General features: G+C 39.7%; 1 protein-coding gene across 6 annotated transcripts in view; it reads left to right on the top strand.

Moving 5' to 3' along the window:
- Positions 1 to 18,651, top strand: part of PIP5K1B (phosphatidylinositol-4-phosphate 5-kinase type 1 beta) — a 103,600-nt gene that overhangs the window by 59,980 nt on the left and 24,969 nt on the right. For all 6 annotated transcript variants that reach the window (XM_033086364.1, XM_033086366.1, XM_033086367.1 and 3 more), the window contains exons 8-13: positions 2,531 to 2,683; positions 4,374 to 4,673; positions 15,621 to 15,832; positions 17,462 to 17,545; positions 17,657 to 17,705; positions 18,237 to 18,321. In XM_033086364.1, the coding sequence (XP_032942255.1) occupies positions 2,531 to 2,683; positions 4,374 to 4,673; positions 15,621 to 15,832; positions 17,462 to 17,545; positions 17,657 to 17,705; positions 18,237 to 18,321 (883 nt within the window). The remainder of the gene's footprint in view (positions 1 to 2,530; positions 2,684 to 4,373; positions 4,674 to 15,620; positions 15,833 to 17,461; positions 17,546 to 17,656; positions 17,706 to 18,236; positions 18,322 to 18,651) is intronic.

The following is an 18,651-nucleotide window of genomic DNA, read 5'->3' as shown; positions in this document are numbered from 1 at the left end:
TGTCTTAATGTGGGTGTCTTATTTTAATTCTGTAGTGCTATGTATAGATTTTATATTACTAGTCCTCATAGTTATATAGAAAAATATATAGATATTTTATAGAAATATTATATAGAAAAATATAGAAAAAAATATAATTAATTTGAATTATAAATGGTAGTAGCAAGGAAATAAAGTTGTTTGGGAATTTTATAAATCATGGTCATAGCATGGTTTTGATTTGAAGGGGCATAAAGATTATTTATTTCAGCTTTAGGACAGGGACACTTTTTACCCTAGACCAGGTTGCTCAAAGACCCATCCAGCCTGGCATTGAACACTTTTAGAGATGGGGCATCTACAACTTCTCATCTACAACCGCACATTCCAGCACCTCGCCATCCTTAGAGTGAAGAATTTCTTTCTTCCATTGACCACAATTCTTAGAGTGTGACCACTGAGTGACCCATACATCAAATCTATGCCTCTCCAGCTTAAAGACAAGGACATAATGGGTGACATTACATTATGTAATGTGTTATTTATCTTACCTCTTTTTGTGGACTTGGCAAAAGCTGAAGTATGTGGGTTGTGTTGCCAGCTGCTAAAAAGACTGTGCTTCCTAGAGTAAAGTTGCTATCACCTTCAAATTATTTTCCATCTAAGGAAGCCTTTGCAGTAGCAGAAATTAACGTTTATACAAAGACTGCACACTGTGAATAAGATTTGTGACGGTCAGTTTAAGTACAAAAAGACTATTCCCTGAGGGAAGTTCCCAGTAAAGAGAATTTGTCGCAGTTTCTTTTTTAACTCTTGGCGCTGGAAAACACACAAGTGGTATGTGGTAGGTAGTAAATGATTGTTCAGCTGTGGCTGAAGGGCATGTGAAGTAAAATAAGAGGAGTAGAAATTACAGCAAGCATATGTTGAGTTTACACTGCTAATTTGAAGTGACAAAGCTCAATATTTAAAGCTTCATCTATTCCAAGGAGGAATACACACTGTAGGAGTCACCCAGGATAACAAGCGTAAATACATTTGAACAGCTGGTAGAATTAAATTGTTGTGGAGTACTGTCATTGTGCAGGGAAACTTCTTGATCGTAAATACTCAGTTGTCAGGCTTTTGGGGATTTTGTTACGTTTTGGTTCTGATTTGTCTTCAGAGGTCAAAAACTAGCTGGACCCTTTGTGTAGCAGCATTTGGTGGGTGGACTTTTTTACAGAAATGCATACCACTGGAAAATGACCAACACAGAGTGTAGGTCAATGTCTCACGCTTATGTTATCCTGTTCTGTTGAGCTTTAATGTTTAGGATAATTGCATTCAAATGTTTATTATAGTGACAGTTACTCATGAAGATTTAAATATTTTGGCAAGAAAACTGCAGTTGCTGCAGTACAGCTGATGATTTGGTCTAGAGGTTTGGAGTGTTATAGGCTGGCATGGCCATTCTGTCTGTAGAAGATTGCAACTATAGGATTAATAAGAAAGGCATTTTGTATTAATTTTGTATTAATTGGAATTGAGGAGAAGAAGGGAGAGGAAATATTTATATATCATGCAAAATTCTGTTAAAAATTGTAAGCCTTAGCTGGTAGCTAGGATAAGAAGATGCATTAAGGCAATGGCCTGAGTCCATATGAAACATACTTCTTTAGTTCCAGTGCTCATAAAAGAACATATTTATTAGATTTTCAGATATCTCTGTTTTGAAGTTTAATATAAACAGATTTTTCTATGGTTTTTAGCTTAATGTCTACTGTCCATTTAATTTGAATGAAGTTTGGAATGCTGAATACCTAATAAATATACATTAGTCTCTATATGAGTACGGTTCTTCTAGTAAGGGGTAGTTTTTGGTGTCTTCTTCCTCCTTAATGTGATTGTAATTCTTTACATGTCCTGTAGAAGAGGAAGCCTGTCTAAATATGCAATATAGTGGTCCTTCAAATTCCAGTTTTTCTAGCTTACTGGTATTAAGTTTTTTTTCTATTTCAAGCAGTTTTCAATCATAAAACTAGTAAAATATTTAAAAAACTAGTAAGTAAACTTAGTAGCTATAGCTATACCAAGTTTATCAGTCTAATAGTTTCAATCCCAGCTGCACAGAGTAGGATTTGCATATGTATCTGTAATGAGAAACCTCTCCTCCCAGTTTATTTTTCTACCATCTTGTATCTGTTTCTTTCAAAAAATGGATGTGAAAAGAAAACAGTTGAAGTGAAAAAGTCTTCTCAAAGTTTTTGACTCAGAATTTGCTATGCTGCCAGCGTGGAGATCAACTCCTCTGAGGTCAACCACTGGCTTCACTCCGAAGGAACATTCACCTGTTGCTTTGGGACATGAAGAGAAACCATATACTCAGCTGCCAACTGCTCTTCCATGGTTGTGCAGCATGGCCTGGGCAGAGTGACCTGCCAAACTTCAGCCATCAGTAGTGTTGCTACCTTATTCTCTTGCGCCTACTTGAACCTGCAGTTCTTCATATTAAACTTATGTTTGGGTAATGCATGCATTGGCAGTGAAAAGCAATTTTTGTCTCTTCCAGTACTCAATCTGCAGTGAACCTTTAATTGAATTATCCAACCCAGGTGCCAGTGGGTCCTTATTTTTTGTAACTAGTGGTGACGAATTCATCATCAAAACAGTTCAACACAAAGAAGCTGAGTTTCTTCAGAAGCTTTTGCCAGGTTATTATATGGTAAGTAACTGAAGGGTGTATTTTACCTCTTTTTCTCCTGTTTCATGTCACAATTCTGAAGATTCAGTTTCATTTGTCTTGAAATATTTCACTGGGTTTATCTGTATTTTTGTAATATTTTTTACATTTTTACCTGCTTTTCTACTTCATGCCCTACACCCCCAACAGAAATCATATATATAAATCAATAATATATTTAAGATAAGAATTGGTGCTCTTTTAGCATTCAAGCTGAATGTTATAATCTAATTTGATACCAAACTTTGCTTCTAATAAGCTAGTAACAAAATAAGGTTTCTAAATTTCTAATTCAGTTTTTTTCTTCATTTTGTGTTTGTATACCCTCTGCATTTCACTCAGAGTGGACAAAGAAACTAGACCGGTCAGTTTCCCTTTTGTTTCCAACTACTTATAATTTCTACTTCTCATGTATTTAAGCAATGATGTAAAAGATGTTTTAATCCATGTAATTTGTTCAGTACTTAATTTTTAAATGGAACTTTTTGAGGGCTAATTCTAAGTCCATTGTATTGGGTTTTGTGTGTCATCTGAAGGGAAAATCACTGATTAAAAAGGAAGATTTTTTTTTTTTTTTAAACAAAAGCCACTCATACATATGAACAGACGTTCTTCTGGGTGGTATGTGGGACTTTCTGTTATTAGACCTGTGACTTTCTTTTCTTACTTTTGTCTTTTGAAGTAAATACTTGAAAAATTACCCTCTCACTTATACTAAAAAGAGGAATGTTGTCATTATTGCACTAAAGTAACATGGATTCACTGTGTCCGTAAAAAAAAAAAGTGTGTACTGACACATCAAAAAGGACAATGGTAGCAGGTACTTTATTGTTGTTCCTAATCGTGATAATCCATAAGTTTGAGTTATTGCAAGTACATATAAGACCAGTATGTATTCTGGGAACTTTCTTACTGCTATGTAATGGCTTCCAAAGTATAAAACTTCAATCACAATGATTATTTCTGTGAAAGAAACTTTCTTCTTCTGTGATTTAGTAAGGCTTGAAATAACCTTTCCCCTTCTTTCTTTTTCATACCAAAGACTGAGAAGAGTTGTATTCAGAAGGACGATTTTCTCTCTCATCTCTGTTATCTTCTTCCACCTAATTTATTTTGCCTATTGCAGAATTTTGATTATTTCACACTTTCCAGTTTTGATGGTCAGCTGTGGTCCTGTTACAACCTCACACTCCTTTGGAAATAACTTAGTAATTTGGCACTAACTCTGGGTGTGTAAAACCTCATGCAGAGAGGGGTTCTGGTTTTCAGAATCCATGCCAAGATAATGAGAATTGCCTTTGGCCCAAATTCCTTCCAGCAGGTAAAATGCAAAGGTTTTTCAGGTCAGAAAAAAATAAATTAAGTCTTTGGGATGCTTTTAAGTTTCGCCTAGTCTCTTCTTTCCTGTGAGATGGAGAAACCTGACATAAATGTAGTTATGCTCTGCTCTTGGCCCTTACAAACTCCTGGCAAAAAGGCAGTGCCTATGCTAGCTTTCTGGAATAGAAACCCGTTAAGATAATTAACTGGTTAAAGAAACTATGCTGAATAAGAAAACATACACATTTTTCTTCACGTTTGTTAATGTCCTTTGCTGTTAAAAAAAATCCCTTTCTTAAGCTTGGAAGCTCATTGAAAATAGATACATTTAAAAACATCTCTTTTGTTTTAGAATCTGAACCAGAATCCAAGGACTCTTCTTCCCAAATTTTATGGGCTGTACTGTGTTCAGTCAGGAGGTATTAATATTAGGATTGTTGTCATGAACAATGTTTTGCCACGAGCCTTGAAAATGCATTTCACATACGACTTGAAAGGCTCTACATACAAACGGAGAGCATCAAGGAAAGAGAGGGAGAAGTCCAACCCTACATTCAAAGACCTGGATTTCCTGCAAGATATGCATGAAGGGTTATATTTTGACTCTGAAACACACAGTGCACTAATGAAGACACTACAGCGGGATTGTCGGGTGAGTATGTATTTAAACTTCTGTGTCCATCTCTGCTCTAAATTCACTCAGTTCAGGTTATTAACCTCCATTTGTTTTCCATGCTATTTAAGGAGGGATAACTGTGGATATCAGAGTGCTGATGAAACCTGTGTTTTAGTTAAGCTATTGTGATCTGAGACCGTAGTCATAGAATAGAATGTACAATTCGAACACCAACAGACTGGGGACCATGAGTCCTTCCCTCTCTGCAGAACTAGTTCCAGTGCTTGACCACCATCTCTCTGAGGAACTTTTTATTCTATCCTCTCTGAACTTCCCCAATGCAGCTTTAAGCTTTTCCCTTGCACCCTATCACCAGGCACCAGAGATCAGCACCACCCTTTCTGCAGCTCTCAAACCTAATACCCTCCTCTGCTCCTCACAAATCATGCCCTGTAATCCTTTCACCATCTTTTTTGCCTTCCTTTGGACACATTCTATTATTTTATATCCTACTTACACTGTAGAGCTCAAAACTGCATGCAGTTCTTGAGGTGAGGCTGCATGAATGCTGAATGTAGTGGGACAACCACCTCTTTCAAACCAGGTGACTGTGCTTGCTCAGTGTACCCCAGGATACAGCTGGACTTTCTGGACACCACGGCACATTGCTGACTCCTTAAGTTTATCATCTAGCACTACCCTAATTTTAGGGCTATCACTCTATTTCTCTGTACACCCAGGATTACTGATCCACCTGTGGCAATACAGATTAATACAGCAATGAAGTCCAGTAGATTTGATGATGATGACAATTTCCATTACTTTGGAGATGTTAATTACTTTTTCATCAGAGCATAATTAGTGCTGTGGAGCCCTTATTATATATGATAAATTGTATGTAGAGCTGCTGTGAATTTGTCTCTTGGTTAGCTAGGAATGGGAGGGCAGATCTAGTGGCAGTAGTCTTATTTTTAGAGAAAGGTAATTTCTTCCTCAGCTGAAAAGTCCAGCATAAAAACTGTCCTATCATTGCTCTTTGAGAGGACCTTGGTGAATGGAATCAGTTCCTATTATGGACAGAGAGAATTGCTGTAATTTTTTTCCCTGTAGAATGGGTGAGAAAATACTAAGTAGGAAAAGGGATACTGCTGATCTCTCAAGCTTTCTAGGATTCTTGGAGTTTTGGAGAGAAAAAATTTGCTTTATCTGAGGGAAATCTTAAGAATTTAATAATAAAAAAGCAAAATGGATAGTCTGAACTCACCACATAGAAGAGACACCCTGAATATCAGAGTTTGCTGGTCACTGCCACCTGTGGTACAAGATGGAAAACATTGTTTTTGCCCATGAATAGAATTTTTTGTTTAACTATCACAGAAGTCTGCAATGCCTTGTGATTGGTTTGTAAAGCTGTGTGACCTAATGTTCAGCTGCATATTCAGCATGAGACATTTATCTAACACGGCACATTGTTCTCTCTGTAGCCTCTTGCAGTGAGTATTTCCCGAGTTCCTACCGTGTGTGATGACACAGAATGCATCAGTATGTCACATCTGGGGATTTGGATGCCTTTCTGTGCATCCCTCACTTGTCCAAGGTTACTTACCCAGTCAAAGCCTGGGGGAATCTATTGTATTGGAAATAATAGAGGGAATCTAAAAGATGGAACTGAAAAGTGAAAACAAGAATCAATCAGTTGTTGCATATAAAGGGACTCTTACTGATTCTTTAAAAGTCTGGGAAAATTCCTGCTACATGTTATTTGAGTGCTAATATAATCCTTTTCAGTGTATATCTTAAATTAACAACTCCAAAGTTAGTCTAGAGTTCTTAAAGGCACAGCTAAATTTCAAAATACTAAAAGTTAAGAAGAAAACTATCCTATACTAATCAGTGAATTTACATAAATACACATATACACAATAAAGTATATGTCTGTGTATATCTGTAGATACAGTAATTTCACGATTATAAGCCGCACCATGTTGACTAAAATTTTGTTCCCAAACTGGAAGTGCGGCTTACGTTCAGGAGCAGCTTATATATGAACAAATTTTGGAAATTTCCCAACCCAGAAGTCTGAGCCAGCAGCAGCCCCGAGCTGAGCCGGAGCCCACCTGGCCCCAGGCGACAGGGCAGTGGTGATGCAGTGGCAGCACCACCTGGCCCCGGGGGGCGCAGCAGCAGCACCACCTGGGCACACCCCTCTCCCTCCTCCCAGCGGCACTGGCCGGGCACGCCGCTCCCCTGCTTCCCGGTGGCAGCGGCAAGTGGGACTGGGGCCGCTCCCTGGTGGCCACCCCGAGCAGGGCCGAGCCAGTAAACCCCGCGATCACGCGATTGTGTTACTGATTGGCAACTTTGTGAGGGTTGCACAATGAAACATTTTCGCTGCAAACAAAAATGCGGCTAATAATCTGGTGCGGCTTGTGTTGCCGACAACCCGGACCTGTGGCTTATAATCAGGTGTGGCTTGTAATCGTGAAATTACTGTACATGTATACACACACACACATACACGCACGCACCAAAAGTTATATGTACAGTAATTTCACAACTATAAGGCGCACCGGACTATAAAGTGCACTTTTTTTTTGCCGCGAAGATCCATGCGGTGCGCAACTAAGTAACGAATTAGTAACAGAATCCCGTGATCGTGGAGTTTACTGGCAGGTGCTCAATTTGCAAACATTTTTCACAGGTTGGTGCGACCTTTAAATGCAGCCCCAAGCGCCCTCGCCGTGCATGGGACCCAGCACTCCCACCCGCCCCCGGCTGGCAAGACAGGACTCAGGGCAGCTGCGGCTCAGGGTGGCCACGGCTCACACCGTGGGGTTGCTGCAGTTCAGGGCGGCTCAGGGCCGCCACGGCTCGCAGTGGTTCAGGGCGGCTCAGGTCCACCCGCAGCTTGGGACTGTTGGCGGCTTGGGGCGGCACGGCGCTGCCTGCTTCCTTTCTCCCTGCGCGGCTGCTACTGACCGGGTGCTGCCCGCTCCCGCCCCCCCTCGCGGCTCAGCGCTCCGTGGCACCACCTCCCCTTGCGGCTCGGCTCACAGCTCACAATTCTTTTTGCAGTGAGGAGCTGCGCTGCGTGTAACAAAGTAACGAATTATTGGCAGGTGCTCAATTTGCAAACATTTTTCACAGATTGGCATAGCCTTTAAACACAGCCCCAGGCACCCCCACCATGTGCAGGCCCCTGCACTCCCACCCGCCCCCAGCGCCGGCTGGTGAGGTGGGGCTTGGGGCTGCTGCGGCTCGCAGCAGTTCGGGGCTGCCGCGGCTCTCTCCCTCCCTCCCCGCACCGCCCCGGTGCTCCAGCAGCCCCGTGCAGTTCCAAGAGCCCTGCGCTGCCCCGGCGCTCCGGGTGCCCCATGCCGCGCCAGGAGCCCTGCACCCTCCAGGGCTTTTCCCCCGCGCCGCCGCTGCCCCAATGCTGGCGGGCTCGCCCTGTGCCGCCTCTGCCCCGATGCCCGGGCTGCACCGCTGCGTTTCCCCCCCACGCCCCAGCTGCTCCACCGCCACCACCTTTCCCCGCGCGCCAGCGCTGCTCCGATGCCACCAGGCTCGCCCTGGCCCAGTGCTGGCCTGATACCGCCTCCAGGCGGGCTCTGCTCGGCTCAGGACTGTTGTGGGCTCGCACTTCCGGGTTGTCAAATTTCACAACTTTGTACATTATATAAGGTGCACAGGACTATAAGGCGCACTTCCGGGTTTGGGGGAAAATTTTAGTCAAAAGGGTGCGCCTTACAGCCGTGAAATTACTGTACATAAAAAAATTAACTGACTTCTCTTTCTATTCAAACAAGTCTTACTCTGTTGTGAAATAGAAGGAGCAGACACTTTATTTTTCATATAGCTGAATTTGCTCAGCTAATAAGGCTGGATCTGACTACCTGCCTTTTATTTCTGCCTTTAGAAAGACTAAAAATAGTCCCTCCATTTTGTGAAAAGGACATGAGTGTTTCCTCTGCTTTTTTCTGCCCATGAGGTACTTGGATGGGTACTGTGAGTGGTAACTGACCAGCTTTTTAGGACTTGAAAACTTGTCATCTCTTTTTACTAGTCCAAAGTGAGAAAGTTAATTTAGGCACTTGAAATTTAGAAACAATTATTTTTTAAATAATAATAATTTATTATATAATAATTTAAAAATAAAATTAAGAATTAAGAAAGGAAATTTTTTATCTTTCCAGTATTTCAGGACTAAGAAATTCACTTCTGTGTTGCTTAAATTTGGATTGCGTTTCCATTGCTCATATTTGCAATCAGAATCAGGAAGCAATTGACTTTTCTTGTACTTCTTAAATATAAACATTCCTGGATGCTAGCCCTTCTCCTCCTTAAGATCCATTGCTAAGTTCAGAGCCCTGGCAGAATTTTCTGGTAATGAGGGATAGTGGTGTTGGGGATTTAGGGGACTTGCTATGGTCTGTGACTGCTGCCACTGAATCTCCTGCCCTATTCAGCAATGCACCCATGTTTTCCTTGATCAACTTTTCTCTGTATCTCAATATTCCTTGCCAGTCTCAACTCTATCTGGCCTTTGACTTCCTTGACCACAGCTGCTATCCCTAGATGCTCAGACATTTATTTCACTGTTCCTTATTTCTAGTCTGTCTGTCCTCACCTGTCCTGTATGCTGGCTTTTCACATTCAAGCTGTGCTGTGGCTTCATCGCTTAGCTGAATTGTCCTCCTGTTACATCTATTTAGCCAATACAGACCATCTTGACAACTGACACAGAGCTCCTACCTGAGGGAATGTAGTGCTGCAGTGGTGGACCACTGCTGGAGTATCAGTTCTGGCTTGTCACACCTCCTGGTAGCGCTGGTGAGGACCTGCCCAGTTGGAGAATGGAGCTGAGTTGCTTGTGGTGATCCGTCATGGGCTGGTGCCTCCAGATTATCTATGCTGGGACAAGTACAGGTTGATGGCATTCAGCTTTTGCATCCCCTGCTTGTTTGTTCACACTTGAGGTGACAGGGTCTGAAAACTTTGCTCGCAATTCATTTTGCAGTATTTGCGCCTCAACTGAACCAAGGAGTGTTACATATTACACTGTTCCTAAAGATGGAACATTCCTGAATTTATCATATATATAGTGTACACAATTGAAAATGTGAACTAGCTTTCAAATTCCAGACTATTGCTGAGGCTTACTGTAGCTATCCTCTCCTTGCCTTGTTGGAGAAGCAGTAACAACTAATCAAATTGTGGTCATGTAGTTTTTAAGAGCAAAAAAATAATTTGAAGATGCTTTTACTATTGAGAAACAAATGGATTTCAAGAGTCTACATTTTACCTTTATGGCAAAGAACGCTGGACTTTTCTCAGGAAATTACAGTAATTTCACAATTAAAAGCCGCGCCGTTTTGACTAAAATTTTGCTCCCACCCTGGAAATGCGGCCTACAATCAGGAGTGGCTGATATGTGAAAAATTTTCTGACATTTCCAACCCCAGTAGTGCAAACCGAGGTGCCGAGCACCTGACAGTAAAACCCGGTATTGTGCAATTGTTACAAATTGGTTACTCTGTTTCACGGCAGGTGGAGCCGGCTCAGTGCCTGCAGCACAGGGAGGGGGGAGGCGGGGGACTCCCTCCTTCAGGCAACGCAGCCCAGGGGAGAGACGGGGGTGTCCCTCCTGCTGGCCCCACCGCCCGGGGGAGAGACAGGGGGCTCCCTCCTGCTGGCCTCATGGCCCGGAGGGATGCGGGAGGCTCTCTCCTGCTGGCCCCACGGCTCGGGGGGAGGCAGGGGGCTCCAGTCCTCGCCTGCCGCCGCCGCTGTGGGTGCCAGCAGGCTCCATCCCCGCCTCCCACCACTGCTGCGGGTGCTGGCAGGCTCCATGCCCCCCTGCCACCGCGGCACGGTGCCGGGCCGGGGCAAGCGAGCCCAGCAGTGGCGGCAGCCGGCCCCAAGCGGCCCCGCCGAGCGGCAGCGCCGGGCTGGGCCACCTGGCCCCGTTAGCAGCCCCGAGCCCTCACGGCCCGAGCTGAGCCAGTAAACCCCGCCATGTCGTGATTCTGTTACTATTTGTCAACTTTGTTGCACGCAGGTCCTTGCTGCGAACAACAGAGCGGCTTATAATTGGGTGCAGCTTGTGTATGGACGAAGAATGAAATGTTTGCCAACACCCAGAGATGCGGCTTATAGTCAGTGCGGCTTGTAATTGTGAAATTACTGTACATTTTAAAAATGACTAACAAAGATGCCTGTAAAGACAAGGAAATTTAAAGAGTGTCACATCTCCTAGCTTTGAGATTTATTTTCATCACTGCTCTTTTAGCCAGTTGCTACGAAAGTTTTGTGGTGTGGAAGCACATCTGTTTGGTGCTGTAGCACCTGTGATGGAGACCATGTATGACTAAATTTATCCACAGACTTTTTCAAATCCGTTCGTGTGCGCAGTGTGTGTTTTTGCCTTTTTTCCTACTTCAAAGGTAGAAAGCTTGTTTAAGCCAAATAACTTTAGTGACCCTTTGTACAACATATCCTTATAAAGTAAGGATATCCTGCAAGCAGCATTGGCATAACTTAATGAAATATTAATCTGCAGCATAGGAGAGAAATAAAAGATGGCATGATGCAGCATGGAGATGGAGAACATACTAATCTTAGATGAAGGGCCTCTTTGTCCAAAACGGTAGTTTGAGGGAAATGACTATAGCATGATGCTGTAGATCTCTTGTATCTTTATATATTATCGCTCTTGTAGTATGAATTGACATTAGGAACTTCTTATTATTTTTACTTTTAAAATCAGAATCCAGACTCTTAGTTTTGTAGTGTTAGTTAGCAATATATTTTGAGAGTTCTATTGAAATAAGAAGTGATTCCAATATGTTTCTACACATGGGAATGTGGTGATTTATTTCCTAGGAATAGATTTTTTCTAAACCAGACCCATTTTTAGGCACTGACATTTTTGAACTTGTTCCTAAGAAATACTTATTTTGTGAGACAGTCCTTTAATTTGTGTTTATTTCATATAGCTCATTATATTGAAGAGTAATTATTGATGTGTTGTAAAATCAGTCTTCTTTTTACTATGTTAATCTTATGTCATTTTCCAAAATGCTTGTAGGGAAAGAAATACTTCTTTGCATAGTTATCCATTTAGTACTTGCATTAATAAGCATGTAATTTTTTTTCTTTTTAGTCATATTTTTCGTGACCCTTTTATGAAAATTATTTGATGACATTTTTGCATGCTGTTTTGCATGGATAGCAAATGTAAATGCAGATTTCTCTGTCAGATAGCGTGTAGTTTGGGCTGGCTGCATATAAAATAAAAATGACATTTCATGGCAGAAGTACTTGTTTTGCTATTAGTCACTGCCTGAGATAGTGGAGCGTAACTATGTCTAAGATGATTCACAGAATACTTTAACATCTGATTAGCCCTGAGAAATGAGAATCTGATTCAGAGACTTAATTTTTCACGTTCTGAAACAATGTATTTTGTGATGCTATTTTACTATGGGCTTTAATGTGGTGTGAAAGAAAATAGTGCTTAAGGCTACAAGGGGGTGAGTATCACTTGCCATCTGGAAGTTTTCAGAGCAGCTGAAGTCAGCCTTGACAGCAGTACTTTGTGACCAAGTGACAATATTGTGTTGACAGAATCTGTGCAGCTAGTGAATTAACACCTATATAAATACTGCCAGGAAGAACAATTTCATGTTAAGTTCATGAACTGAAGGTTTACTTGTCATTATCAAATATGCCCCTTGTTAGTACACAGCATGATTAAGACATTCTTGCTGAGACCCCACAGTGCCATTTTGCTAGCAAGGTACAGGTCAGAACAGTTACACAAGCAAAGATTGGAGTTTTCCTCCCTTTAGCGACACAAGTAGTGTATTTCTAGGAGTTTATGTCAATTTATAGTGATCTTACATGGATAGAGGTAAGGTGTTCTGCAGAGCTTTCTCCTTTTGCTATGAATATAGTCATGTAATACTGTAATTTATTTGAGTGGATTTTTTTCATTAGATTAGGTTATCATTTTGGTGCCTTTGTAGCAAAAACTTGCTGCTGCATCTCAAAAGCAGTCCTAAAAGCATCAAAAGTATCTGCAAACAAACATCAGCACAGGAAAATACCTGTGCCTTTTTATATTCTCATAGAACATTACATATCCAGAAATGTCTTGATATTCTGCATTTTGTAATTTGTCCTTGTTTAAACAGATTATTTTGTACAACTGTGTCTGCAAAATGTTACTTATATATTTTTAAATTGCCACAGTATTTGAAATATTAATGAAGACACGTCAGAACCCTTCAGATATATTCAGCTATAAATCCAACTGATTTACTTATATCAAGAAGTAAAACAGCTGCTTTAATACAGACTGAGGAGTTTGAGACAAAGTTTTGTTGAGTGCTGATTTATGAGATTCTTCCTTGTTATGCTGGTTAATTATTTCTTACCGGAAGTTTCATTTGAAACAAATGGGGAGCAAAACATGCTTAGCTATGGTCACAAAGGTTCATTTGCGTAAGGAGTGGTTGGTTTGGTTATCACATTTCTAAGGGGAAGTAATCAGAACTGTACATCAAAGCTGTAGGCATACAGGGCCAGATCATGCCATGATATCCTGAAGACACTTTGTGGACAGTACAATGCCGCCTCTGAGTAGGGCCATGAAAGGAGTGTCTGAGGGATAGGGTCCTTATGCTGTGTGCTGTTTATAAGAATTCATACTGCAGTTAATCCATTGGATGTAAAGCTGTTTCATTCTGTCTGTAATGTTCAGTCTATAATGAAGTGTAATAACAAAATAGCTACTTGTTTTTATGACTTTTTCAGTACTCCTACCCCAAAATCATAAATTGTCAAGGCATAGTCTGTTGTACTCTACAAGTATTACGGGTTTAAGTGGCAGTGATGAATTGATGTAGTCAGAATAATTAGTTTTATCACATAAGTGGTCGCAGAGCAACACATTACAGCACAGTCTCCCATGAGACTACATCCAATCCTAGACATAGGTTATGTAATTAGTGGGGTAAAATCATGTGTCTAATGTGACCTGATTTAAATGCAGTAAAGAATATGTTGAAGGCAGTGCTGTCAGCAGTAATTCATAACTGTAAAATAAATGTGGCAGTGCTTTTCCCAAGCCTGACTAGCAGCTGTTCTGGTTTTGTGTGAACAGTGTTGCTTACTATACTACTAAGGTGTTATTTTTCAGCCTATCCAGAATTGACTTTCAGCATTTAATGACAAACGTTTGATTTTTTTTAATGAATACATGATATTGTAATTTCTTTTTGAGAAAGTCTGAGTAAAGGGTAGCAATAAGTAAGCAGTAAACAAAATTTTAGACATTTTTGGCACCAAGTGCCTTAGTACCTGTGAGCCATGCTATTTTTGCAATTTATGATTGTAAACATTTCCACACAAGACACAATAAAATTTCACAATCTTGTGGTTAGAATACACTTTTTTGTTGTGTATAAAATCCTTTGTGAGTTCTGTCATCAGTAGATGCTGAGGTCTACTAAGGGCATACATTAGCAGACCTTTTCTTGTTTCATTTGAACTAAGGCATCGCTGTGTATGATCCCTCTGTGTAAGAGCAAATCCATGGTGTCTTAAAATCATTCTTTGAGTCTGAAAATCAGGTCTGATTTTATGCCTTTCTACATTTAGATTACAGTGTGTTATGCTTTGTTTCATCACAGCTCTGGTTATCTAAGCAATGAGTATTTTTCCAGCAATTAGGGTAAGGGGTATAAAGACATTACAATTAGACATACAGATCCATACAAAGTTACTGATTTACTGCCATATAGTTTCTAAACCTATGCAAGTGCTGCAATTACATTTTACTTTTTTTTTCAATAAGAAAAGGGATGTTTCTGCTTAACTAGAAATACTCATGCTTGGATAATCTTAATCAAAAACCTGGAATGTGTTCTTATCTCTGTAAAATCACTTTTTTTTTTCTTGTTCATGTAAAAAGATGTACTATTGCCTCTTGATTCCATGAAAAAAATTACACTGTTGTCTTAGGGCACTATGTGCCAAGACAGATCATGAATCACTGCTGAGCCACATGAGGTAAAGGAGAGGTGAGTGGCACAGCATATCCCTCCTGGCTGTTACTGGTGTTTCTCCCTCCACTTTTGAGTGCCGTTGTGTAGGGCATTCAACAGAGTTGCTGTCTGACATTAAACTGCTGCTGTGAACAGTTTGGTTATATTGCTAGGTATGATTGTAGCTTGCTTTAGTTAATATTTGGGTATTGACTTCAGCTGCATTGCCTTTCAGTGATAGCATGCCAGACTTTGTAATGGTGTAGCTGACTAAAAACAAATTAAAGTACTTCTGTGTGAGAGAAGACATGCTGCCAGAGACAGAAATTGTTGATAGCGCTAGAAGAGAAGGCTGATCAATTAAGTCATGCTTCAGAAGTAAAATTTGTCTTTTGAGTTTAGATAGGCACTGTTTAGCCTAGTAAGAGGTGCATGATTTTTGCACTGCAGTCACATCAGCTGCTAGTAAGGAGATGTCAAAAAAAAATACTTTTGTTGATATTTGAAAGTTCTCCAAGAGTATGGTCTCTGTTATAAAAAGGAGGTGGAGGGGAGATAAGAGAGGAGTACATGCAAAAACACTCTGGGAGGTCTGAAATATGGACTGGAGATGATTTAAAAAATGTGTTGTTCATAAGTATATAATGGAACCATTAATTGATTATTTGCTATGAAGGAAAAGGTGCTGCCTGGAATTATCTTCCTTGACTACAAAATAACATCAGGTTACATTTCAACTATGCATCTTTTTTCCCACTTACAAGAGCATTCAGCTAATTAGATAACTAGCACTTTAATTTGTGTGGGATAGTAAAAGGGTTTTTTTCAACTGTATTTTCACACACTTCCTGATAAGCTTATGCTTGAGAGCCTGTTTTCACTCAGGTTTGTGAAATACTGCGGTGTAATTCTTTTGTGGTTTCTTTGGTAGGTTCTAGAAAGTTTTAAGATCATGGATTACAGTCTGCTTTTGGGGATCCACATATTGAACAGTAACATGAAGGAAAAAGGAGGAGAATGTTCCCGGAGTGCATCAGATGCAAAACGCCATGGAGGGCAGAAAGTTCTCTATTCCACAGCAATGGAGTCTATACAAGGCCCTGGGAAGTCTGGAGACTCCGTCACCACAGAGACAACAAACACGTAAGTGCTGTAACCTGCTCTTAAGATTACTATTAAAAGTATTAACAGGCAAAATATTAATGAGTACACTGCATTCCAGGAATTGAAAGGTAGACTCCTTTTTTTTTTTCAAAAGCTGCACCATTAAGATTTGCCACAGAGCATGAAATTGGAATGTTGGTCAGTAGATTGATTGTCTTCAAAAACACAATAGTTCAGAATGACTTAAGTATGCACATGTTCATTCTTTTACAAAAGAGGTGTTATTAGATGGCTATTACAAGAATCCCAACTATAATCTAATTTTATCTGAAGCACTCAGGTGAGACCAAAGCCAAAACTCTAAATTAACATTGAAATGGAAATTCCTACAGGGGTTATTTTCATCTTGAAGTAGTATACTCGATGTACATAGAATGATATCATCAGCCACTGAAGTGCCTGTTATATATTTCCTGAGATTAAGAACTGATGTTTTTCTCCTATTTTTCTGTCTAGCAAAAACTTTAATAGAAATTTGACTATATAGATAATCATTATTCTGCTGTTTCTTTCATAATGTATTAAGTACTATGAGAGAATTATTGCCACCATTCAGCATTGAATATAATCAGTTCTTCATTATAATGAGGATTTAATTTAAAATTAAAGATTTACTTTCCTCCTGGTTCTCAAAGGAGCTGTGTAGGTAAATGCAATTAAAGATACAGAAATCTGTGCTTAAGCCTACAGCAAACAAGTGAGAGAATTATGATACTTAGTATTCAGTGGGAGTTTCCAGACACGAAGAACTCTACACTATAATTATTCAGAGTTTTATTTCACTTGGTTTTTACAACTCACATTCACACAGAAGATGGCCAGTGCTTTTGTATGTGGCAGAGGTGTTGCACTAGCTGGGCTCCACACCACCTGAGATAATATAGTGTTACTCAGGTCCTGACAAGTGTAGTCCTTCCTTGTCTCCTTTGCACTGTCTCTCATACTAACATAACGGTAGTGGAGCAAGAAACAGTGCTGAGGTTGTAAAATGGGCCATTTTCCCAGGTGTTGGAGTAGGAAGAGAGAGGGTCTTAAAATGAAGGTTCATGGCTCAGTACAGATCCTAGACCAACTGGAGGCCCATGCAGTCAGGATTCACAGCTTGATACTGTTGCTTTATCTGTCATCTTTCTGCAGAGAAATTTTGGAAAAGCATGGTAATACTTAATTTTTAGTTAAAAATATATTAAACAACCTTTTCAGACTTTGATTAATGTCAGACTCGCTGTGATTTGTTACCTATAATCAAAAAAGTGAGAAAATTCTCCCTTGTCTAAAGTTACTTATTTTCCTTAGAAAGAAGCTGATGTATACTTTCTTCCAATTTTCAGATCATCTGAATATTTCCAATTCCATCTAAAATGTGTCTTAAAATATTTCTTCTTTTTTGATGATGGATATTTACCACTGAATCCCAGATACTTCAGATTTTCTATTTAAAATCTGTTTTTTGAATGCTAGGTGACTCACATTTGAGATATGACTTTGCACTGTGACATCTGGCTTAAATATTGTGTACTCCTTTGGGTTTACAAGTGGGTACAATATAGCTGGTAGCTGTGATCAGAGATGTCTTAAAAGATATTCTAACTATGTTGTTTCTCTTAGAATGGGAGGTATTCCAGCAAAAAGCCATAAAGGTGAAAAGCTGCTTTTATTTATGGGTATTATTGATATTCTCCAGTCTTACAGGTAAGCAGAACTTCAAATTTCAATGAATTTCCAGTGGGAAAAATATTCTGAAATTGCTTATAAAAATGGAAGTTTTATAAAGCAGTTCTGATTTAGTTTTTGCACATTTAGGTTAATGAAGAAGCTGGAACATTCTTGGAAAGCTCTTGTTTATGATGGGGTAAGTAGATATTATTTTTTTAAACAGCTGATATTTTAGCTGGTGGACCTTTGATTCATGTTGACGAGGAAAAAACTACTTGTGATGTATTTGTAGTCCAGCCTCAGCATGTGGTTTGAGGTGCTGCTGAAAGCTTCCCAATACATGCTCTGATTTTATTTGTTGAGCTTTCAAATAACAAGTAATAATATTAGTTTGTCCATGTAACTTACACGAGTCTAGCCACCTAGCAGAACATTGATGAATCTATAACTGAAAAATATATATAATTTGAAAAAATATATTTCAAATGCTCAGAAGATTTTGCAGAATATAGCTGTATAATTCATAACTCATCATTTCATAAATGAAATACCTAAAAATTTCTTGAAGAATTAACTTTTAAGAGGGGAAAAATGGTAATGATTCATTAGTTTTGATTATGCCTAAAATACCTAATATAGTTCGCCTGAGGTGTCTAACTTTTTTCTTCAAAACTTACTTTTTATTTACTTGTGAAAAATGTAACTGAGCTATTTTTCAATCTTATAGGATACTGTTTCAGTTCACCGACCAAGTTTTTATGCAGACAGATTTTTAAAGTTTATGAATGCAAGAGTTTTCAAAAAAGTTCAAGGTAAGAACGTAGTGACTTCTACTCTTTTAGATATTTTTTATAATCATAATTTATAATGCCCCTGTCTTGGCAATAAAACAAGCCTTTCTTCAACATCATGTAGCACTTTCGTAGCTGCAATCAAGAAACTTAATTTCTGGAAGTTGGGATTTTACTCTTATTAGTAAAATTACAGACAATTCTGTACTATGTATTTTTTCACATCAGGATTGTCTAAAGTTGGCTTCAGGTGACCACCTAGATATGCTATCCCTGTCCCTCTTCAACTAGACAAGGGAAAAGTGATAACAAGAAGTGTGTGGGTTCAAATAAGGACAGAGAGAGATCACT

Source organism: Catharus ustulatus, chromosome Z, assembly GCF_009819885.2.
Source record: "Catharus ustulatus isolate bCatUst1 chromosome Z, bCatUst1.pri.v2, whole genome shotgun sequence".
NCBI lineage: Eukaryota > Metazoa > Chordata > Aves > Passeriformes > Turdidae > Catharus > Catharus ustulatus.
This window is presented reverse-complemented; position numbering and strand designations above follow the sequence as displayed.